The following is a 24,434-nucleotide window of genomic DNA, read 5'->3' as shown; positions in this document are numbered from 1 at the left end:
TTCAGAGATACCTTCCCTGACTATTCTTTCTATAAAAGGTACCCCCTCCCTTAATTCTCTATCTCTGTACCCTATCCATATCCTTCATAGAAATTATTACAATCTATAATTTGGGTGGGTTATTTGTTTACTTGTTTATTATTCATTTTCTCACTCCAGTCCAGTTTGAAGGAACCGGGCCAGTAGTCTCTTCTGGAACCCAGAACTGAGACTACCTGCAAGGTATGGGGTAAGTCATAAAATCAGGGAGAAAGCAAGGTTACAAAAGGAGGAGAAGAAGAAAGCTGGTGGGCAAAGAAGGGCAGAATAAAAGGGCCTGGAGTTCTCTTGGCTCCTACTGCTCCAGTGCTGGTTCCAGCTGCATTTCCTTCTCCAAAAACTTCAAATAAATTCCCCTTTTGTGTTTCAGCTAGCTTGGGTGGGTTTCCGCTACTTACACCCAGTCTGTCACTTAATTAACTCAGAGGAAAACAAGCAAATAAAGAAGCAAGGTCCCAGTTCAGTTCAGTTCATTGCAATTTATTTAATTTAAAAAATAAAAACGGAAACAAAACAAAACGAAAAATGAAAAACAAAACAAAAATCAGTTTCCAATGAAAATACACACACTTTGGGTGGTTATCCAGCTTTTTCCCCCCTGTAGGCTGTTCTGGGCTCAAACCAATCAAATGAATGAAAACCAATTTTGACTGGAGCCATAAAGCATGTTGCACCAATTAAATTACACCAATATATTATTATAATACCTTTGAAATGCCTTTCAGACCAATAAATAAAAAAAGACAAATTCAAATAAAAAAGTCAACTTTTTATTACCAAAAAAAAATAGAAATTAAATAAAAGTCACAACACGGATTTAAAAAAAAAATGTGCAGTCAAGTTTCTCTCTCTTTTTTTTTTTTTTTTCTTCTTCTTCTAGGAATGATACCATGCCAGTAAATCCCTACAAAACATTTCCAGTTTGGCAATAAGCAGTCAGTCGATCATTCACATTTGTACTCAAGACAGCAGGCCAGAGCAACACTCACCTGAATTCCCCACCCCCCGCAAAGGGCTCCCCATCATCTGAAGAAGCAGCACCTTATAACAGGGATGGAAAGTCAGAGAGCACTTAGCATTTTCATCTCGCCTAGGGTCTTGAAGCACTTCCTGAAAACTGATCATGCCTTAAAATTTACCTGTAAAAAGAAGTAGAATTCTACTCCTTTGGCAGATGTGTAAACTAAGACACCGAGAGGCCCACAGAGGCAGGGAAAGGACCAGGACAGCTGACATGGATTCTCCTGCTTGGTCCACCAGGTCATGAAAGTGTCTCTCACCTGTAAATTCCATGGAAATGAATCGAGCATGACTTCCTTGGTTGGGGATTGACTGGTAGGGATGATAGGACTTAATCAGGAAGCAGGGGAGCTGCTTGTCAAGAGCTCTTCTCTCTATTCCAAGGTTTTCCTTGAAAGGACACAGTCAACATGGCATCTAGAATCACAGGATGTTAGCAGAATGTCGGAACCAGGCAGGGCGTGAGAGACTGGCTAATCCACCCCTCCAGCCCTCGCTGAAGGGAGAATTTAGCCCTCAAAACACTGCAGGTGCCTAAGGCCATCAATTGGTTAGCAGCACACCAGGACTCAGCTCGGAACCTCCGCCTCTGGGTGGAGGCTGTCTTTGCCACAACCCACTGTTGGTGTTTATTGACAAAAGAGAACATGCAGGTGTGGGGCTTTGCGGGGAGGGGGAGAAGCAGAGTGATTTTCCTTAATAGTGTCATTTTAGAAGGATGGAAAATATTAAACAAATGCAATCACTTGGCAAAAGGAAAAAAACATCAACCAGTAGGTAGGCGCTATACCTTCATAGGTGTTATACCTTAAGTCATACTGACAGCCACCAACTAGGCTGGCCGAGCTGCCACGCATGACGGACCAGCAGGGTGGCAGTATAGGCTGTTCAGAAAAGGTTGCATGAAACGAGACATGGAGTGGGGAACTCACAGGCTGCAGGATGCCCTCCATGCACCCACACATCCCCCACACACAATTAGCTATCTACAGATTCTTTTCCCTTTGAACCTATACTGGAGTTCAGGAAGGAGGCGGCATTGAAGGAAAGAAAATCGAGAAGCTTCCCGTAATGCACCGCTCAGTTCAACCTGAAGGCACGCACAAGCCACAACCCCAGAGCTAGCGACAGGGGGCAACTGGAGCCATCTCCTCAAGAAAAGGGCACTTTCATTCCAATGACTGTTCTCAGTGCCTTAAGGTGAATTCTTTCTCATCTCTTTATGAACTACTGTCTATTGGTTTTCCCAAAAATACCCCCAAGACTAGTCCTCCTTATATATCTATGTGGCTACCAGAGGTTGGCCATCTTGAATCAAAGGGTTCAATTTTCCCAGGCCAGTAGGATCTGAAGTCATCCCAAATTCCCCAAAGAAACCACTAATTCCATACCCAGTATCTGAAGATGTCCCACTGTGAGACTGACATCTTACCACCGGCAGTCTGGGGGTCCAGAAGTTAAATACTTAGTTATATTACTTTTTAACCAAAGAGTCCTGCTACACCTCTTTCCTACCTCCTCCAGAACCATCTGGATGGCTCCTTGGGAAATGTTCCCTCTCCTGTACGCTTTCTCCCAACCCACTCTGCTCTTTCAACACCTTATTCATTTGAATGGATTCAGCTTTCTTTTCCCCCAAAGCCTAAGAGTTCAAACCCATGACAGAATACTTAGATATGGGCGGGGGGGGGGGGGGGGGGTTGGTGAGGGAGTACCTTCTGCCTAACTTTCCTTTTCTCATCCAAATATCCCACACCAAACACAAACTCCCTGGAAGCAAACTCACCTGCCTCTGTGGATTCCACACTCGGTGGATGGGAACCCATCTGCTATTAGCAAACAGGGTAAATGGTTGAGCCCGTGACTCCTATGGCAACATCACATCCAATTCGTGCAGGTGAGAACCCCAGAGGCAGCATTCCAGTTAACAGTGAGATGTTAAAGAAAGCGACAAGTTGCCCCCTTGCTGGTGAGGATCAATTTCCATTCATCTGCCCAAAGACCACAGAGGGTCCCGAGCTCAGTTACACACCATGGTTTGACCTCTGATGCCACCAACTTTTTCCCTGTCCATCCTCGGAAGGCTGTGCTGAAGAGCAAGGCAGACATCAGGAAAGAAGAGGCAGACGGCAAAAAAAGCCCCCAAATCACCACGGGCTGACTCTTTCTTCTAAGTCCTTAGCAGTGTTCAGAGCATTCTCCTCTGACCGAAGCCCTGTCTTCCATTCCAGGTAGACTAGCAAATTAACAAAGGTCACACTAGCGGCATGAAGGACAAACACAGAGCCCACAGGATGCCTTGACCCAACACTCCCAGGGCTGAGCTGGGTCCAGGATGGCGACTACGTGGCGCGGGCACTACCACCCTCTCTTTCCAATCCCGTGGCACCACTGCGGTTCAATCACGACACTCCTTCCCATTGTGCCTAGGCGACTCGAACCAGCACCCCCGGCAGCCACTATCAACAGATCACTGACTCAAGTTCAGGTTGCTGAAATCTACTTGCCGACCCCATGCAGTCAGACCAAGCCTGCCAATGTGAGGAGGAGAGAAGCAAGCTCTGAGCTCACCCCAAGCAGACGGCCCCAGGCTCTCTTGCCCCTCCTCCAGAAGCATTTGGATGATGTTTAGGGAGATGCCCCCGCTCCCATATGCTTCCTCCCCACCCTCTTAGCGCTGGCCACCACCACCTCCCCCGGACAGCCGGTCCTCCGAGAGGTGCCTCAAAGTAAATGCCAATTCGGACCCAAATTCTGACTGGCAGCTGGCAGGACTGGCAGAGAACCCACTTCTCCCTTTCAGGTGTGGCGCAAGGCTGCGGACTTGGCCAAGCAAGATGGTACCAATCCTTTTTCAGTCTATCATCGTGGCCAGCAAAGAGGTAACCAGCTCACAAGCACAAGTCATTGCTCCCACTCCTCCCCCAAAACCCACCCACAACCCACCCCCTGCACCCTGGGGAGCTAGTTAAGCTTGTTGCAGATCTCCAGCGCTTTCTTGTAGACCTGAGTCACATCGTCCATGTCCACGAGGAGGGAGAAGCTGCTGTCTCCCAGCCGGTTCCGGTACCGCTTCAGGTACTGGGGCCGCGGCCGGTTCTGGAGCCCCTCAAAGTCCTGGATCTGGAGGAAGTTTTCAGCAGAGACGCAGCTGCGGATGCGCTGGCGGGCAGGGCGATTCTCCTGCAAGTCCAGCAAGTCGAAGGAGTCGCTGGACAGGACGCTGTCGTCACTGATGACGCTGGAGGGCCGGCTGTAGCTCCGGGAGAGGCCTTCGGCGGGGACGCCGGGCTCCAGCAAGGATTCCAGTGTGGGCATTTCGGGGCTGACGAGGGCCGGGTCCATGGTCCCTGCTGAGTACTTGCTGCTGTGTTTCAAGATGCCCTTCCTGCGGCAGGAGAGGCTGTGGGAAGTGCCCCTGGCTGGGTCTGGGGGGCTGGGGGATGGGATGCTGCTGCCCAGCCCATCGTTACTGTCCAACAGCTCGGAAGATTCGCTGCGCTCTGGGGAAGAATAGTACCCCGATTCTCTCTGCTGGGTCTTCTTCAAGATGCCCTTCTTGGGCATCGTGGCCGACTGCTTGGGGCTGAGTTTACCCGGCACCTCTGCCTCGGGGGAGCTTGGGAGGGGCACACCAGTCCGACACAAGTCCTGCTCCATCTTGAAAGCAGAGGGCAAGGCAGGGCTGACCACGCCTTCGATGAAGCCCGTGCTGTGGGAGCGATGTTCGCTGTTGCTCCGCTTCTTCAGGATCCCTTTGGGCCTCTTGGAGCTCAGCTTGGATGGGCTTTCGGGCACCGAGTCCTGGCCAGACTGGGCAAAGTCATTCTCTTTCTTGGACTTTTTCAGTGACCGCTGCCGCTCCAGCATGACTTCTGAGGCCCCGGGTTTGGCCAGGCCCTTCATTTTGGCTTCAGCCTCGGCCTGCAGCCCCGTGGAACGGTGATGCCAGTCGATAATGCGAGCCAAGAGCGGTGACTCGGAGTTGTGCAGTGCGTCACAGTCACAGACGCTGCTCTTGTAGCCCCAGTTCACCCACCAGTGGTTGGCGATGTCCTCAATGGTGGCCCGGCGATCGGGGTTCACCATCAGCATCCACCGAATGAGTCCTCGAGCGTCTGTGGGACAAGAGAGGAAGAATGATACGTCGCACGGAAGCCTTTGGCCTTGACGGGGCCACCACTGTAGGGGTAAGGAGACCCTACCAGGGAATGGGAGCCAATGTCTTCCAGACAGTACATCAAAAGCATCATCAGGACGCAGAACCACAGGCCAGTGCATTGTCACATCTTGGCACGTTTTTCCATAGAAATAAAGGAATGTCCTAGAACTACCAAGCTCTCCATCAGCTCAGATCTTCATTAAATGGGGAAGTCCAGGTAACCAGAACAGATTCCAGACCCGACCCCAAGCAGGCCCCATCATTCCTTCGGTGGCTATCGTTTTACCAAAAGGGAAAACAGGTGGAGGTTACCGAGGCTTTTCTTTCGACCTCCAAGGTAGGCTCGTGGAAACACACCATGCTCAAGGTCATGGGGAAAGTGTGTCAGCATGAAAAGGAAACTGAGGGCTGAGATGGTGAGAAAAAGGCTCCTCATCAGAGAAGGAAAGACAGAGAAGGGTGGAGAGGGGCTCACATCTGGCATACCTGGGCAGGGAGAGGGGCCATCCCCAAGGCTGGCCTGACCCCGGGCCTTGGCCAGGTTCTGAGACCCACACCCGGTGAGCTCACCTCTTCTCCCTCTCTGACATAAGCTGACGCCTACCGAGCTGTCAGATCCGAGAGCTCATCTAGATCTGCTATCTGCTTATAGCCTGGCTGAGACATACCATGTGCAAATCTCTGCTGCCAGAGGATTAGGGGAAAGGCCCAAAGGGATGTTGAGGAGGCCACAGGAACCAACTGACTCTCACAGCTTATAAATTGACTTTTCAGATCAAACTGTGCTTCCCCCAATGGGAGTTGAATTAGATCCTGGGAAGGATCTAAACTTCCCAGGCCCCACCTCCCCCTCAGCTGCTTGTGTAGGCTAATGAGTAGCTGGTGGGGGCCAGGCAATGAGACCAGGGGTGAGCTACACCCCTGAAAAGTAACAGGATGATCGTTCCCTTCAGACATTCAGGAAATATCTTCTAAATTCCTGCAATGTGCCAGGAACTGTGTTTGTGTGTTGGTTAGCCGATGAGGCAAATAAGACCACCGCGAGGGTCACCTGGAAATTTCTTAAAAAAAAACAAAACAAAACAAAAAACACCAGGCTGGCCTATTTAAATAAATAAATAAATAAATAAGCATCTACATATATACATATATGTATAACACAGTAGTCAAGAGTCAACCCTCATTCTTCACCTTCTCCTGCTCACTAAAATGGATTTGTAACCCCAAAACCAATACCCGGCCACTCTCCCTGTCATTTGTATACATTTGCAAAGTGGCAAAAATTTGAGTCACCCCCAGCCTGTATGTGTGTTCCCAGCTGAGTTCGAAGGAGGTGATGACGCCCTGCCTTCTTCTTACCCTCATACTGTAAAAATGTGTACTTTTTACAGCCTGTAATAGTCCATTTTTTTCCATATTTTTGTCCTTGTTTTTTGGTGATTTCACCGTGTAAAATGCCCCCCCCCCCACCATAGTGCTAAAGCACTGTCTATGGTTCTTAAGTTCGAGAAGGCTGTGACACACCTTATGGAGAAAATATGTGTGTTAGATAGGCTTCATTCAGATAGGAGTCATAGCGCTGTTGGCTATGAGTTTGATGTTAATGAGCCAATAAGATATTTCAAATGAGGTGTCTTTAAACAGAAATATACATAAAACAAGATCATATGCTGATCAGTTGACAAAAATATTGTGACCAGAGATTGAACCCTGTATTTCCTCTCAGAGTCGTGCTTCAGTATTCACTACCTCAGTGCTCAGAGCGACTTTGTAGAATGTAACTACTGGGAAGAATGAGAATCCATTGTGTGTGTGTGTGTGTGTGTGTGTGTGTGTGTGCGCGCGCGTGTGTGTGTAGCATGTCTATCTATGAAGGTCTGTGTTAACTACATTTCAAAGATGTGCACAGACTTTCCATCCACACATGACCTTCTCCTATCAAGGGATGAAGCTTATGACCTTGGCTGCTTTGACCCACAGAACATGGCAGAAGTGACATTATCTGGCTTCCCGGTGCTGACATAAAAAAGGCCTGGAAGCTTCTTCTTTCTCTGTCTTAAGAGCCCTGAGCTGTCATGTTAGAAGTCTAGGCTTCCTCCTGGAGAGAGAGGCCTGGGGAGGGACTTCGTGGAGGGGAGCCCACGTGGAAGGGCAGTGAGCAGGGGTCATACAACCAGACCCAGCCAGGTGGCCATCTGAATGCAACTGTAGGAGAAACCCAAGCACGGCCAGGAGAGCTCTAGCCAACCCAGGGAATCGAGAGATACGGCACCTAGTTGTTGTTTAAGCCACCGAATTTTTTTTTTATTGATTACTGAATATTTTATTTTGTGATTCAATTTTATTTTGATATGAGAAGAAAAATCAGGAATTGAATTAGATTTGTTATCCAAAGTAGTAAAACAGATCAGAAAAACTTCATGAAAGAAGAACCATTCAGAATCCTTCATGACCCAGCTCGTCTATTTTCATCCTAAACATACAAAGAAAAGAGCTAATTCAGAAACCACTAGCTGGATGTGTTTTGATAATTGTTCGTGAGTAAGAATATTAGAGACCCAGCTCCTTCTAAACCCTTACGTAGCTACTATTTCTCGAGGTGTGTATAGTTCTTCTCTCACTTCTGATCGGTAACTATAATTCATGAGAGAACACCTTATTCTGTAAGAGTAAATGTCCCCTGCTTTTGTATATTCAGCTCAGCTGAATTTGTTAATGCTGTCTCTTACAGGACAACTGGTTAGGGAAAAATTTAAAAATTGGATATATTTAAGGTGTATAACATGATTGGTATACATACACATAATTAAATGATTACTACAGTCAAACCAATTAATTCATCTCCTGACATAGTTAAACTGTGTGTGTGTGTGTGTGTGTGTGTGTGTGTGTGTGTGATGAGAGCATCTGAAATCTATTATCTTAGCAAATTTCCAGTATAAAAAAGAAAGAAAGAAAGAAAGAAAGAAAGAAAGAAAGAAAGAAAGAAAGAAAGAAAATAAACCACCAATTTACTTGGAGTGGTGGGGGGAGGGGTAGAGTTGCTATAGCAATAAATGATGCAATAAATGATGCCAAGCGCCATACCACATGCCCCCGGGGCACAGCAGTGAAAAAGAGCGGTTGCCACCCTCCTGGCACTGAGTCTAGCTGAAGGTGGTTTATATGACTGCATGGGCTAGAAAGGACTTCATAGGATATCTCTTCCAAAATTAAAAAAAAAAATTTAATGTTTACTCATTTTTGAGAGCGAGAGAGAGACAGTGAGCATGAGTTGGGGAGGGGCAGAGAGAGACAGACACAGAATCCAAAGCAGGCTCCAGGCTCCAGGCTGTGAGCACAGAGTCCGATGCAGGGCTCGACCTCATGAGCCATGAGATCATGACCTGAGCCGAAGTCAGACGTTTAACCGACTGAGACACCCAGGCGCCCCTCTTCCAAAATTTTAATTAACAGTGGAGAGACTAAATCCAAATGGTAAGGGACTTGCCCAGGTTCGCGTAAGCAGGACTCCCAGCCTGCCTACTGTATAGAGCATTTGCTCTAGAAATTCCATTTGGGAAGGTTTGGGCAGAGCAGCGTTATCAAGCCAGCTTTGCCAAAAGGCAAAAATCTGAAGAGGAAAAACAGGAGACTCCTTATAGACATTCAAACAGAAGCAGCAAGTGTGAGCAAAGGCAGGACAGCCAACCACTCCGCTCGACCTCTGACCCTCCAAGGGCACCGCACCTGAGGGCTGCGTGGGCTCCCGATACTCTCCACTGCTGATCTGCCGAATGAGGTTTTTGTGATCGAAACCATCGAAGGGCATCGTTCCATAAACGAGGGTGTAAAGCAACACGCCCAGGGCCCAGCTGTCCACCTGGAGCAGAGAGACAGGGTATACAGGAGCTCAGAAGCAGGTTCCAGGATGCCTTCCAATCCATCGGCCTCACTGCCTGTGAGCAACCACCCACAACGACCCCAGGAACTGAACGTAGCCCCTGGCAGACAGGTTCCCGCCCGCAGCCTGACAACTATAGGCAAGGCAGCTGTGGGCTGCTTCAGAGCCTGACCTTTCCATTTCCAACAGAGACCGACAGTACCAATCTACGTGAGAATTTTCTTAAAAAGATTATCTTCTTGGATCCTCAGTGTAATGTGAAATAGGTAGGGCCTGGATTATATTCAACCCCATTTGACAGATGAGACTACTGAGGCATAAGAAAGCCAAATGATATTTCCCCAGAGCCCCTCTCTGCCAACGTGATGGGTACAAGACTGGGCCATAGGACCCTTCATTCTGAATCCAGGAATCAATTCCTTCCTGCACCTTCTTCAGATGGGTCAGGGGCTAAAGACTCAAATGCTTATGAGAGCCAGGCACGCAACAAACATGAACAAAGCAAGAGAGAATCTGGGGTACGACGTGGAGCACTGGGGACGGAGACAAACTGTAGAGTGCATTGATCCACCTTACAGAGGCAGCCTCCCCTTGGCAAACTGCTTCCACATAGCCAGGCGAGCCCAGTACTGCCAGATCCTCTGGTTTTTCAGGAGAAGTCAGAAACTGGACTTTGATGTGAAATCTCCCAATTATTAAAGGTTTGGTCAATTTTCTTTTAGAAAGACTAATGTGGCCAAATAAAGCCTGCTTGCTGGCCAGATCGCAGGCTGCCAGCTTAGAACCTTGGGAAGAGATCATCGAAGATCAAAGAAGCATTTATTACCTCTGATAAATGTAGTGTGTCAGGTTTTTAGAGTTTCGTAAATTGAGTCTGATGCTCCTTCCTTACACTCTTATTTTAGAAAGACTTTCTCTTCACTACAATTGGTAGGGGGCCTTGGCATCCTTCTTTCACCCTTCAGCCCTGCCTTCAAACACTCTCAAACAGATAAATATTTGGAAGGAAACATTTCAACCCACTGAGCAGCTGCTATTTAAGGGATAACCAGCGGGTGGATCTCTCCATAAAGAGAACCTTCCTTTTAAAGAGAATAATCACTCACAACTCACGCATTTTCAAAATAGCATTTACACATACACATCTCTCACAGTGGCCCTGAGAGCCTTTAGGCATATAAAGAAATAAACACATTTCTCTTGAATTAGAAGGTACAATTAAAACTGTAATTCCTTAATCAAAAATACATGCTGTCAAAAATACATGCTAAAAGACAGTCACTGCAGAGTTAGGGGTTTGGTGGTTTGTTTTTTGATTTGTTCTAACAGGGAAAAACTAAAAACAATCTGTCTAAATCTAGGGAAGTGATTAAGTTATGGTATATTCATACAGTAAAACATGTCTTTATCAGAAACCGCGCTTTTAAGTAATAACAAATTTAGAAAATGTCACAATATGATTTTAAGCTAATAAAAAGCCAGACACACATATGTATACACATATACATAATGACTGCAATTATTTTTTGAAATGCAGAGATCTACATTGGAAAAAAGTCTAAAAGAGAAGTCACAAAAATGTTAAGGTAACTTTATCTTCTGGATTTCTCAAATTTTCTCCCAGGTGTCTACATTATGGCTTTTATAATCATATAAGGAAAAGTCTTCTTGCATGGCATGCTTTTTTGTTTGTTTGTTCTTAAGTATTGCTTAGATTCAATTCTCGCCCTCCCTCCTCCCTTTCCTCCCCCACCTCCACCCCCCACGCACCAGCAGCTTGCTCACCTCTGGGCCCCGGTAAGGTCTCCCATTGACAATCTCAGGAGAAGCGTAGAGCGGGCTCCCACAAAATGTTTGCAAGAACTTGTCCTTCTGGTACAGGTTGGAAAGCCCAAAGTCAGCAATCTACAAAGAGAAGCAAGGCCAAGGGGGGCCTGTTAGTGTTCCAGTGAATGTCTACATTAGATCATCTGAGCACGAGGGCGCCTGCGTGGGTCTGCGGCTGGGTCACCATTCTCTCTCCGGTCCTTAGTCTTCATAAAGGAAGGAGTCCACAGGACCGGGCCAGGGACTCCCAGCTGCAGTCCCTGCCACCCACCACAACTCTGTCACATCCGCCCACTACATGCTCTCTTACTTACTCAAAATTACTCCCCGCGTGGCCTTTACCTTCACTGCAGTTTAGGCCTGCCCTGAGAAACACCCAGGAAATCACTGGCTTGATGTTTCTGATGCACAACGAAGTACACAACTATTAATCTGGAAACCGCCCATCTGTGGCCCAGCTAAACTCACTCTGCACCCACAGAGCGTATCACACTTTGGAAAACCCCGACCAGTGCCGCTGATACCCCGGCATTTTCATCTGCCCGCACTCTGACCAGAACCGTATTTTGCCAAACCTTGTGACCCTAGATGAAATGGACCCGGAGCCCTGGATTTTGAGTCATTGTACAATCAGGCCAAGCTCTGCCGCCAGCCCTCTGTGCGACATGGAACAGGTCCCTTAGCTACTCTGAGTTGAACCACCAGAAAATGGGAACCCAGGATCCTTTCCTGTTCTGGATCACAGGATTACTGTGAGAATTTAAAAAAAAAAAAATCAATCCAGATGAGAACATGAATGTAAACCTTTAAGTCTTCAAGCTCCACGCAAATGTTTTACCCAACCCTGTTTCTCTGGTACGGCACATCCCTTAGAATCACTGTCTTCTGTCCTGGTTTCATTACCCTCTATGGTAGTACTCTTCTCTGTGTGTGTATGCGTGTGTGCATCGTGCATAAATATATACATCACATAAATACACACCCATATATACACATAATGTACATTTATGTACGTATGTATACACACATGCCGTATATATAACTTTCCCTTGCCTGTTAGACTCCAGTCCCCGAGGCAGGTTGCATGTTCCACGTCTTCCCTCCCCACCCAACGAATACTTGTCACGCCAATAGGCAAAAGATTTTGAAAAGCACAAGGTAATTAATAGAAAAATGAAGAAGGTGGAGGAGGAGGTGGAGAAGGAGGAAGAGAAGGGGAAAAGGAAGGAAGGAAAGAGGAAGGAGAAAAAGAAGGGGAAGGGGAAGGAGGGGAAGAAATTTGCACCACTTACTGAACAACCTCCAAGTATCAAGCACTGTTCTGAGCACTTTCCCCTTCTCTAATCTCATCCAAAACCCCATTTACACAACAATGCAAATGTACTTCATGCCACTGAACTGTGCAGCTAAAAAGATGGTTAAAGTGGCAAATTTCATGTTATGGATATTTAAACACAATTCTTTAAACAGATGAGGAAACGGGTTTAAGGAGACGAGGTGATGCATCTCAGGAGAGCTGACTAGTAGGCGGCCGTGGAAACCCCGTGCCTCTAAAGCTTCAGTCCACTGCGTGCACAAGACCACCCCCCGATAATCTGCAAGCTTCACCCCAGCCTTCCGAGCTGAGCTTCTGCCATTCTCCAAGCCGATTTCCATTTGGGGCTTATAAATAGGCTGAGTGATTCACATGCCCAGAGCTCAGCCTGGCCCCAGTGGCGCTGAGGCTCTGTCTTGAATGCAGCCCCCAGAATAAGGCTATTTTCTAAAAGTTGTCCCTGAATGAATGAATGGAATGTCATTGAAAGCAGCTGGTGTATAACCACGCTCAGAAAACGCATTCTCTGGGCTCACATTGCACTTAATTGCCCTGAATTCCACTTTCTTATCAAGGCCTCCGATTTGCTTGCAGGAAGTTGGTTGGAAGCTTATGAAGTGTGCCCTGTGGATCAGGAAAGGAAGGGAATGGCTGGATGCCCTGGGGCCTGCCCCGAAGTCCCAGGGCTTCGGCCTCTGCAACTGCAGCCAAGGCAAGGTGCAGACACAGAGCAGTGGGCTTCCCGAGGAAAACGTATCCCCTTCCTACCCCGCGATGTCCACGGTTGCCAAATACATGCGTCAGAGGCACCCACCACCATGGCGTGCAAATCCCTGCACGCACACACTCGCGCCAGACTTCTCTAAGTCTGGGCACCCTTGCTTTCTGTGCAGCTGTCCTGAGAAGCATGTTTATGTTAGGGACCCCTCCCGTCCTCTCAGACTGATGCTTATCAGCCTTGCCCAGTAAAACTGTCATTGCCACTGACAGATTTATAAAAATGTAGATTAGCCCCGTGTTCTTGGCACTTCAACGGAAAAGAAATATTAATCAACACACACATACACACAGAGTTCTTAAACCTTGAACCACCTAAACTTAGGCTCCAGCTCTAAGATTTCATACCATTGGGAGTGTCTATCGACCATAAGAGCAGAAATGGCCACTGGTTAAAACTTCTCAAAGCCTCAATTTCTTATCTGTAAAATGGAGGTAGGGAGGCGCCTGGGTGGCTCAGTCGGTTGAGCGACCCGCTTTTGGTTTTGGCTCAGGTCATGATCTCAAGGTTCATGAGATCGAGCCCTGTGCCAGGCTCGGCACCAACAGCAAGAAGCCTACTTGGGATTCTCTCTCTCTCTCTCTCTCTCTCTCTCTCTTTCTCTCTCTTCCTCTGCCCAGCTCATGCTCTCTCTCTCTCTCAAATAAAATAAAATAAAATAAAATAAAATAAAATAAAATAAAATAAAATAAGATAGAGTTAGGAACAGTACCCACCTCCACAGTGTCATGGTGAAAATTACATGACAAAAAGTATGTAAAATGCTTAGGACAGACATTGGCACAGAGTTGGGCCTCCATAAATATTTGCTCCCCACCATTAAATCTGTATCCATAGCTTTATCAACCTCACGATATTCAAAACAACACTGGCTTTCCAGTTCAGGAAATTATTTAAGGCCCCTTTTTCAAATTAATACACTTTTTACAAGTGAACGGAACAAAATAAAAATATGAAGTAAAATAGCACAGAAGATACGAGGGAAAGGCAGAAACCATGAAGACAGTGTAATACAAAAAATCTGGGAAATTTGAAAAACCTGAAATTTTGGAAATAGTGATTTTAAACATAATAAAACAAAAATAACCGAATTAAAGTCGTATTTTGCCGACACATCAGTAACCTTTGGAGAAGGTAACTACTTTGAATTTTTTCTGGTGATGGGCTTGTTCTGCCCCGTATCGGCTCAAAATCACGTCCCCACACTGGGCCAATACCCGTTCAGCCTGGGCCCCAGAAAAGAATCTGAGAAGACAACACGCAGGTCCTTAATTTTTGGAGTTTTTGTTATTATCAAGCCATTCTAGAAGGATGTCCTGCTGGATAAAAATCAAAGGTAGAAAGATACGGTAGGAAGTGATTATTCACATTTCCAAATAGCCTCGCGACAACACAGATGCACTTTGAAGACTCCCAGCTAAGTGAAACAAGCCAGACACGAAAGGGTAAATATTATATGGGTCCACTTATACGCGGTACCTAAAGGGGAGGGGCGGCGGTTAACCCTGGGTCTCTGTGAATAATTGCTGTGAGCTCACAGGATGAAAAAGGAAGTATCTGCTTGCCGGTGGGTAAACGATGGGGGAAAATGCTGACGAGGAGGGTGTTGGAAGCAATGGTCTGACGGTCATTTGCAGTGTCTAAGAGGAAGTACAGCAGACTGGACAGATCAGAAGAATCTGGGGCTGACCGTGGACGTGGCACTGGTGGGACCTGCCACGTAACTCAGTTTCCTCACCTGCAAAATGGCACTAATAATAGAACCCACCTCGGAAAGCTGCGTGAGAGAGAAGAACAGGCACGAGACGCCCTTGGAATAGTCCTGGGACGACAGACTCTAGATTACAGCCGTCATGATGTTGCTGGTGGTTTGGTCTGCTTAACAATTGTTTGCTAAGAAACAGTGCCCACCAAAGAGCCAAAGGGAAATTACCATCACCCGCTTCTGGAATAGGCATGCCCAGGGTGGGAGGCTGTTCTGCACGACGGGAGAAGTAAGGGATGAAGGGTTTGAGGGTTTGGGTTCAAATCCCAGCCCTACTGATTACCAGCACTGAGTTTAGGCGGTTCGTTAATCCTTCCCTGCTCCACTGAGGTCCGTGGGTCAGCAGCTTCCGCACCAGCTGGGAGATGACCAATCCCAAGTGACCTGGGAAAGCTCTTAACTGAGAGCACCTCCGAGAAGCAGCTTCTCAGGGGATGCTAATGAGCAACCCATCACGGCTCACCACGCACTCGACTGGGGCGTCCCGACACAGCGGCCCTGGCCATCATGACTCCGGCAGCCTGGCCGGTGGCTACCAACAGCTTTTGGAGAGTCCCTCCTAGGAACAACTGTCTACAAGCTGCCTCCAGACAAGGCAAGGCAGACTGAAGCAAAGGCCAAGAAAGTGCCCGTGTGTGATGCTTGCCTAGATTTGGGGCAAAATTGGGTAGTAGTGGTAGAAGGCAGAATTTATCAGGTGCCTGGGTGTTTAGAGTCCGGCGGCCTTAGGTTTGCAGCCAGCCCCATTGCCAATATCAGCTGCAGGAACCTCCTCATCTGTAAAATGGGGATAATCAGACCCACCCCAGTGGAGACGTTCTGAGATCCAAATGATGTAAGGCATGTGGCAGGTCTGGCACAGGACTCCGGCTTCTAGCAGAGGCTCAATGAAGGTCACTTTCCTTTCCCAGCCTCCGTGCACTATTCTTGTGCTTGCTGCTCCTTCCCTGCAGAAGGCTGTTGGCACATTTCTATCAAACTCCTACCCATCCTTCAAAACCCAGTTCAATCACCACTGCCTCAGCAAAGGCTTTTTGGTCCTTTTATAATTAACAGAATCACTACCTCCTGCTCAGCACTTCCAGAGCACATTATACGGGCACTATGAGGCACATAGCAAGGCCATCTGGTCCTGCCAAGAGAGGATCAGGGAAGGCTTCCTGAAAGAAGAGGCATTCAAGCTGAGACTGAAAGGAGGGGTAGGCAAAGAGCAGTGGGAAGAGCATTCCAAACACAGGGAACCACGTGTGCAAAAGCCAGATTGTCCTCACCACCGGACAATTACATTCTATATCTGTTCGTCTGTTGCTTGTGTCCCCAGCTGGAATTCTAGGTCAAATTCAGTACCTTATCTTCCTCACTCACCTCTATATCCTTCTCATGGCTCATTATGCTGGTTTAACAACTGTGAGATTCCGAGCTCCGAGAAGATAAGGACCTGGCCCTCTGGTTCACGCTTAAATCCCAGCATCCAGCACGCGGCCAGGTACACAGTAGGAACTTAGTACATGTCTGTGGTCGAATATGTACTGCCCATAGGACATAACTCAATTTGCTCAACAAGTAAGTGCGGAAATAGATGAGTGAATGCAGCCACGCACGGAGACACGCATATACACAAACACACACGTAAATGGGTGAGTGAACAAATGAACAGATTAATTAATGCACAAATGCAGAGTTCTCACGCGCATGTAATCAAAGCCCAGAGGCCATATCCTGAGCTGCCCCATTTGGCCTTGTGAAGCCTCAGAGATTTCTATCTCATCTTAGCCCTAGCCATTCAAATTTCTTTTCTTGTCCGCAGCCGCTTTGAGTCCATTGTCATCAGGGGCAACAGGCCATCTCCCCTATGCCCCTCTACTCTGAGCCCTGGGAGCTCACCAAATTCCCAGCCCTCTTTGAGGAGGCGAGCTGACCCCAGTGCTTGGACCTCTTACTTCAAGGCATTTTTACAGGACCCTTCTATGGGAATTGTCAGCATTCCATTCTCCCAGAGAGTGGGATGTGAATCTGGCCCATTTTTATTAATTGCAAATTACTGCTATGCCGGGCGTCTATTTTAGTAGACATAGGCTTACTCCACAGAGGCTTTAACAGGCCTCTCCGCAGTACGGAATGCAACCCAAAGAGGCACATTGCTCTCATTCTTTCTGCCAACAGACTATGTGAATATTTTTAGAAGCCACGCCCTCTCACAGTGGCCCGATAAATAATTTCCAGTGCCAGATGTGCCCTTTGCAAATCAACACCAGGCAGAGAAGAGGGGACAACGAGTTACCTGGCTCGCACCAAAGTGCAGCGGCATGGGTCACATTTAAACCAGTAGCATGCTCAGAGGCTTCCTGGGCCAAAGCCCCCCTCCCCCCACCCCCAGCCTTGGAATCCCGGAGAAGGAATCGGAATCGAGGCTAGGGAGGCACCAGCGGGGGCTGTGAGAGGGACCTGGCTGCTCTTATCCCGCTGGCTTTCTCCCTCCGGTCCAGACGCTGATGCCACGGGCTCTCCAGAACACGGAGGCCGGTATGTGGTCATGTGTCTGCTGCCTCTGCCACCAATGCCCTTTCTAAGTATGTTTCCAGCAAAGTGCTGAGTCAGGAAGAGAAGAGCCAGGCAGATACAGCCGGAAGACAAATCAACACCAGCTGAAACGTATTTAAAAAAAAAAAACCTTGGGAGTGCGTGTGAAATGATGAAAGAGAATTTGCCCAGAAGTCAAACATGGGAGTTGTAATCCTGGCTGTCATCCTTTCACCCCAAACCCAAACAGCTTAAGGGTACCCGCTGTGTGGCAAGTGCTGGGCCACACTCTGCAGAAACAGAGACACAGAAAGCCCACGTGGATTCACTGCACATGATCATGGGCATGTCACCTAGACCTCCTGGGCCTTCATCATGCAAACAAGGGGGTCAGAAAATGACCCTCAACGTTCTTCAAGCTCTAGGATTCTCAGATCCTAGCAGCATCCCTTGAACAAGCAGAAGGAAAAATTCGTGTTGGGGAATGGGGAGGTTTGGTTTCTGTGCGGAGGTGGGGGGGAGGGGCGCGCGTGGGCCCATGCTTGTGTGTTTCACCTTGGGCAATGCCAGGAGTAGAGATTCTTAACGAAAAGACAAGGAAAAAAAACATGACCGACAGTTCAATTTTATTAACGTTCTGTGGGTCTGCTATGCACCTACACAAAGGACAGGGAGCGCAGACTGAAGGGCTCAGTCCTGGGAGCCTTGAGGCCCAACACCACTGCCCTATGGCTCATTTGCATGAGCCATGCCCCTGGGCTCCTGCACCATTGTTCCCAGAACAATTGCCTTCAGAATTCTAACTATTCTTCTCCTCCATTGGGAAATTCTATGACTCCATAGGAAGCTATGTGCCTTATCACTTCTGGGACTACATCATGGGACCAAGAGGTCACATTGTCCCACAGAAGCCAATCCCCAAGCCAGAGGCTCACATTCCAGGCCTTGTAAAGACTACATTTCATTTCGAGAGCTCCCAGGGCAGGTGGCAGGACGAATCGCTGAGAAAGTTACCAGGGTGGAAGGCACAAACCCTTAGAAATGTGTCCCTTGGACAAGAACCCAATTATCTAGCCATGGCCTGGCCACCACTCCCCAGGACCCAGGCACCTTCCCAGCAGCTGACTCCCTGTTCAACGTCCTCTCTGGTGGCCAACCATTTGCACAGGTGCTTCGGACACGAAGACCTGAGTGCCAAGTGCTCTGAGTATATATGGTCTAAAATCCTCACATTTGCCATGGACTCCCCAGGACTGGGCACAAGTCATGGCACATGGTAATTGCTCAGGAAGTACTCACTGTAAACTTGGACAAGTAGACAACAACCCCCAGGACAGGACCAGCATCCCTACTGGACAGACAAGGAAACTGAGGCTTAGGCAAGTACTTTATCCAAAATACTGCCATTAGTAAGGGGCAGAGTTGCAGTTCAAATTCAAATTCCAGGCTACCCAACTTCGAAGCCGCCGCTCTGAACCCTGACTCACTGCATGGTGCTCAGCAATGTATGAAGCTACACACGGGGTATCTTGCTTAGTCCTCAAAACAAGCCTGTGAGCATCACGGTTACCCCATTTTATAGTCATAGAAGCAGGATGAAGTGGCTTTCCCGATGGCAAACAGCTAGTAAGCCATGCAGGACAGAATTTTCCAACCACACAGTCAGTGCTCCAACGAGAATAATCCAGCCACTTTGCCAGAAAGGGAGAGACCTTGAGACTGCACCGCCTGATCCTAGGAAGAAATTGTTTGACCAATTGTTCCCTCCTTATTCTGTGGACTAACACAGAAATGTGTGACCACAGTCCACTACTCGCAAAAACAAGACGTCACCTTAACATGGCTTCTGGGAGCCTCTCAAAGGATGATGCTAACCCATGGTTGCCACCATGATCTGCAAACAGAATCCAAACTCCAAGAGAGGAAACAGTCTCCCTGTGATGCACCCCCTCAAATGAAAGCAACAGCAACAAAAAGAGGGGACGATGCGAGGTCATTCCCATGCTTTGTCCCGGGACCAGGGATGAGGCACTAACGTCACCAGCGGCCAATTAGAGGGATCCCCTGGTGGCGGGAGTACTGAGGCCATTTCATAATGAAACCCATGCGGCGGGCTCCGTTTATTTTGAAACCGTATTTGCTTATTTTGCAGACGTGATCAAAAGGACATTCAGAGAGCTCCGCAGGAGGCACTTGAACCCCGTTGGCCGGGAGAGCTTGCTTCAGCTCCAGCGGCAGCCAGCAATAACACTCTCCGTAAAAGTACGCCCATCCCTTGATGGTATGCTCCTTCCCGGCAGCACAGGCCATCGTCCTGTCCGGCAGCTGCCCAGTCCCAAGGCTGGCTCCGGGGGTGGGAGGGTTGGGAGGGCGACGGAGGCGGCACGGCAGTGACAGGAGGGTGGCAGGGAAGGAGTTCCAACTCTTCCATAACCTGGGACCCTGCTGGCAACTCAAGCATTCAGGAGTCACGCAGACATGGGCTCACACCCCAACTCCACTACTTACGGCTGTGTCACCATGGGTTGGTTACTTAACTTCTCTGTGCCTCACGTCCCAATCTGTGAAATGACGTAAATGACAGTGCCCGTGTCACAGGGTTGGGAAGATTAAATGAAAGTGATATCAGGCAAGTTGCATATCAGTAACATGTGCAACCTGTTACTGTCCTAAGTGTTTTTATGGAGATGATTATAGACCATGAGCTTCCTGGGGACGGGGACTGTATTGTAGTCATCCCAGCGTGAAAATCAATGTGTGGCATCCAGTTGGAGCTGGAGAAATGCTTGTTGAATTTCAGTGTTGGAAGTGAACTGATGGCTTAAGCCCCATGACTGCCTGCACCTGCCTGCCAGGGCAGGACCCAGCAGCCGCCTGATGCCTGACTTCTGGGCTGCAGCCTGGGGCTGCTTGAGCCCCACCAGCCACAATCCCCAGGCTCCGTATTATCAATCAACGAGACACGAGCTTTACCTTAATATTGCAGTTGTCATCAAGCAGTATGTTTTCCAGCTTCAAGTCCCGGTGGACCACACCGTTCTGAAACGAGAACACAGGCAGGGGACTGAATGGGATGGCTGGGATGAGATCAAGAAAGAGGGAGCAGGAGCCGGGGAGCAAAGGGAACGATTTGACAGATTAAAGAACTGCGCCAGCCCGGTGGTCTTCGCCTCCATCCTTCAGGGCCTTTCTCACTGTCATGAAGCTCTCCGCCAGCCAATGACCAGGGACAGGAGAGCATTAGTCACTTGCTGTGTGGTTAAGGGAAAAATGACTGGAATCCATTCTCCCTCAGAGCCTGTAAAACAGCAGGGGGATTCTTTGTCGGAATGTAATTCCACTGTGTGAAAGCAATATAGTCGCAGGCAGGGACAAACAATGTCTGTCTGTAGTGTGCTTCCCAGGGAAGAAGCAGATATCTCTGCTGGAGACTCAGAAAGTGGGGCTCACAGACCTGGCTTGTCTGTCTGTCTGCCTGCCTGCCTGCCTGCCCAAGGCTGGAAAGGGGACTTGCTCAATCTATTCTGACCCATGAAACTAATCCAGATCTGTTCAGAGCAGAACAGTAACACCCCCATGGAAATTTCCTAAGCAGCTGGGAGGGAAGGTTCAATAAGTCCCTCTCTGCTGGCAGGACTCAGGTGATGGGAGGCGGTGGGAGGGGCCAATGAGACCCTAGCCACTGGACTGACCAAAGCGGGTTCCTGCCATCCTATGTGACCTTTCCATTCAAGCCAACTCTGGCAAGGCTGGACGCTGAAGTGCAGTGACAGGCTGCTAGCCTACAGAGGGTGAAAAGCACTCATTAACCAACAGACTGCTGGTCTATACAGCAGTAACAACTAGTACTCATGATCCTTTGTAAAACCCAATGATCTTTTAAAGAGGTGGGTGGGCGTGGGCAGAGAGGTGGAACGGAGACAACCAGCTACATTGGGCTGGGTGCACAAACAGCAGGGAGGAAGTTTTTAATATCATTCGGCATAAAGGGCATTTGCAATCGAACCTGCTGTTGTAAGCAAACCAACTGGCTAGAAGCTCTTAGTGTTTCATTCAAGATTTCTTTAGGGGAGCCTGGGGGGCTCAGTCGGTTAAGCTTCAGACTCTTGATTTCAGCTCAGGTCATGATCTCACGGTTTGCGAATTTGAGCCCCCACATCAGGCTCCGTACTGCCGGAAGCTTGGGATTCTCTCTCTCTCCCTCTCATTCTGCCCCTCCCGTATGCACTCTTGCTCTCTCTCTCTCAAAGTAAATAAATAAACTTAAAAAAAAAAAAAAGATTTCTTTAGTTCAGAATCTGCATGTTTATAGTTGGTGCTTTATTGTTTATTTTCCTTTCCATCTGACAGTTCCTAATATCCCCAAAAGCACTGGCTGAAGACACAAAAGTTGTATTTCTGCTACGCTTTTTCTAACACAAAACTTCAAGGATGTGTTTTGAATTCAGAAATATACAAACCAAGGCTCCTGGAGGAAAGATACAGAATACAAGCTACCCCATTTTTCTCTAGTTTTAAATATTGGGAGCAGTTTGGTTTATATTATTGCACTTAGTTTTCATACTAAGATGGAATGAGTCTGATAAAGCCCCATTCAAACAAAAGCCTAAGTCTTCACCCACTTCAAATAATGAAAATATGATCTGTAGTGCTTTAAGATGATGCCTGATGATAAAGCATAAAATACTGTTTGATCTGATCGGTGCCTTTGGAGTCAGCAAAGTGAAGTACAACAGTGTTCATGTGGATTAAAGGTTTTAGATTTGAATTATCAAATTTTTTTCAATTTTTTTAATGTTTAATTTGAGAAAAAGAAAGAGAGAGTACCAGCAGCAGAGGGCCAGAGAGATAAGGAAACAGGGGATCTGAGGCAGGCTCTGTGCTGACAGCAGAGAGCCTGATGCAGGGCTCAAACTCCTGAGCCATGAGATCATGGCCCGAGTGGAAGTCGGCCGCTTAACTGACTGAGCCACCCAGGCGCCCCTGAATAATCATCTTCTAATTACTTACAGAGCCACTGTCAATTAACCAGAATATTTAACAAGCCAGAAGGCCCCATGTGGCAATCATTTGAATGAAGAAGCTGACTCTATTTTGGACGCCATGTTGGATTCAAGTCACTATTGTCCTCAAAGTGAAAGAATGTTCCTGAAATAAACAGCATGAATAGGATGGGATCATGATTAACATAATTAGTAACAATGATGGCTGAAATACGTCTTGGAATCATTTGTGCCCTTCATTTCCTTCTCCAGAGACAAAGGGTATCCAACCTGGCTGTATCATGAGCACATCCCATTAGGCGTGTTGCAATAAAACGTACGTGTAGGTACGTAACCTTTGTGGGTGTAATCTATGTGAGGAAAGATACCGAGAGCACAGGAAGTTCACAACCAGCGGCTTAGTAACGCCACTTCTGGAATATCCCTCAGGTAAATCATTCAGATGAGTGGAAGAGGTTAATATATAAAGATAGCGATCACTACAATATATTAACCAGAAATTGGAACCAGCCTAAATGGCCAACAATCACAATAATTACAGAGAATTTTTAGTAATGTGGGAAAATGGTTTACATTAAAATACTAAGTGAAAAGGCAAGACACCAATATAAAAAATACACATACTGTGGTGCTCTGGATCCTGGAATGGAGAAAGGCCATGGGCGGGGGGGGGGCGGTGAACTGGTGAATTCGAAATAAAATCTGTAGTTTTGTTAACACCAATGCCTGAATGTTAGTATCTCGGTTTCAACAAATGTACTGCCGTAATGTCAAATGTTCCCATTAGGATAAAAGTGAATGAGGGGCAAATGGGAGCTCTCTGTATTATCTTGGAAACTTTGCTGTACCTCTGAAATCATTCAAAATAAGAAGTTCGAATTAAAAAATAGATGTTAGGAGTAGGAGGAAAAAGACTGGAAAGCAATGCACAGAAGTGTCACTTGTGGGCTATGCCTGGATTCTGGAATCACGGGGGATCGTGATTTTCTTCTATTTTATAAGCTCTCCATGCATATGACAATGAACAGATATCACCTGAATTCTATGAAAAGGATCACGTGGCACCATCAAAACCATCTGTGAGCAAAGCCCCGGCGGGGCGCAGCCGTACCTTGTGACAATAGTGCACGGCGGAGACGATCTGGCGGAAGAAGTGTCTGGTCTCCCTCTCGCTGAGGCGTCTCCTCTCACTGATGTAATCGTACAGCTCCCCCTTGCTCGCGTACTCCATGATGATCACAATCTTGTCTTTGTTCTCAAACACTGTGGGGGGAACGGCAACACACAAACACCCTGTTTATCCAACAAGCTCACTTATGACCGCAGAGGGTGCGAGGGAGGACGACGGAGATGTCACTGAGCAGGGGCCAAGAGACAGCAGTCAGGCCATTCCACGTCACGAGGGGCTGGGCGAGTGTTCCGGCCAGGTAGATGATGACATCACGCTATTGTTACTGGACACACCTCTGTAACCCTAAGGGAAAGGTGTCTCTCTCCTCCGATGGCCCCCTGCCCTTGATCAGGATCATTTTCCTAAGCCCCGCCCACCAGAACAGCCCCCTGTACGACAAACAACTACCATCCATTAACCATTCGATATGGACCAGCGACCTGGACCTCACGAGCTACTCTGAACCCAAAATGGGTGGCTGGACTTGTCACCTCTTTGCTCAAAACCTTCTAGACTTTTCCATCTCACTCAAAATAAAACCCAAAGTTCCAAATGTGGCCCACCAGGTCCTGTGTGGTCCTGTGGACCCTTCCCAGCCCTATTCCGTGTATTCTGCATATTTATTGATTTAGTCACCCCCACTAGAATGTAAATGAGGGTTGGTCTATTTCATTCACGGCTGTATCCCCAGCACCCAGAGTGCTGACATGGGAGCTCAATGAACAATTATCGAATGAGCGAGCTCAAAACTTCCTAAATGCATTCTGGACAGTTACAGTAAATAATTACATAGCCTTTACTCTGTGCCAGGCGCCTGTACAGTTTTGAGTGCCCCACATGTACTGACTCATTTAGATCTTACAGCAAACTTTCAGGGAAATACCAGTAATTGAAAAATGAGGACACTGCGAGCGAGAGAAGTTCGGAGACTTGCACAGTTTGGCTGAGCTG

General features: G+C 47.7%; 1 protein-coding gene across 1 annotated transcript in view; it reads right to left on the bottom strand.

Annotated features, from left to right (window-relative positions):
* Positions 1 to 503: 503 nt before the first annotated feature.
* NUAK1 (NUAK family kinase 1) overlaps positions 504 to 24,434 on the bottom strand; it is a 73,197-nt gene continuing 49,266 nt past the window's right edge. The window contains exons 3-7 of the mRNA XM_019446663.2: positions 23,424 to 23,575; positions 20,283 to 20,348; positions 10,890 to 11,009; positions 8,951 to 9,083; positions 504 to 5,177 (exon numbers count right to left, since the gene is read on the bottom strand). Of these exons, the coding sequence (XP_019302208.1) occupies positions 4,024 to 5,177; positions 8,951 to 9,083; positions 10,890 to 11,009; positions 20,283 to 20,348; positions 23,424 to 23,575 (1,625 nt within the window). The 3' untranslated portion in view covers positions 504 to 4,023. The remainder of the gene's footprint in view (positions 5,178 to 8,950; positions 9,084 to 10,889; positions 11,010 to 20,282; positions 20,349 to 23,423; positions 23,576 to 24,434) is intronic.

The sequence above is a fragment of the Panthera pardus genome, unplaced genomic scaffold, assembly GCF_024362965.1.
Source record: "Panthera pardus isolate Hobbes unplaced genomic scaffold, ASM2436296v1 HiC_scaffold_6, whole genome shotgun sequence".
NCBI classification, from domain to species: domain Eukaryota; kingdom Metazoa; phylum Chordata; class Mammalia; order Carnivora; family Felidae; genus Panthera; species Panthera pardus.
This window is presented reverse-complemented; position numbering and strand designations above follow the sequence as displayed.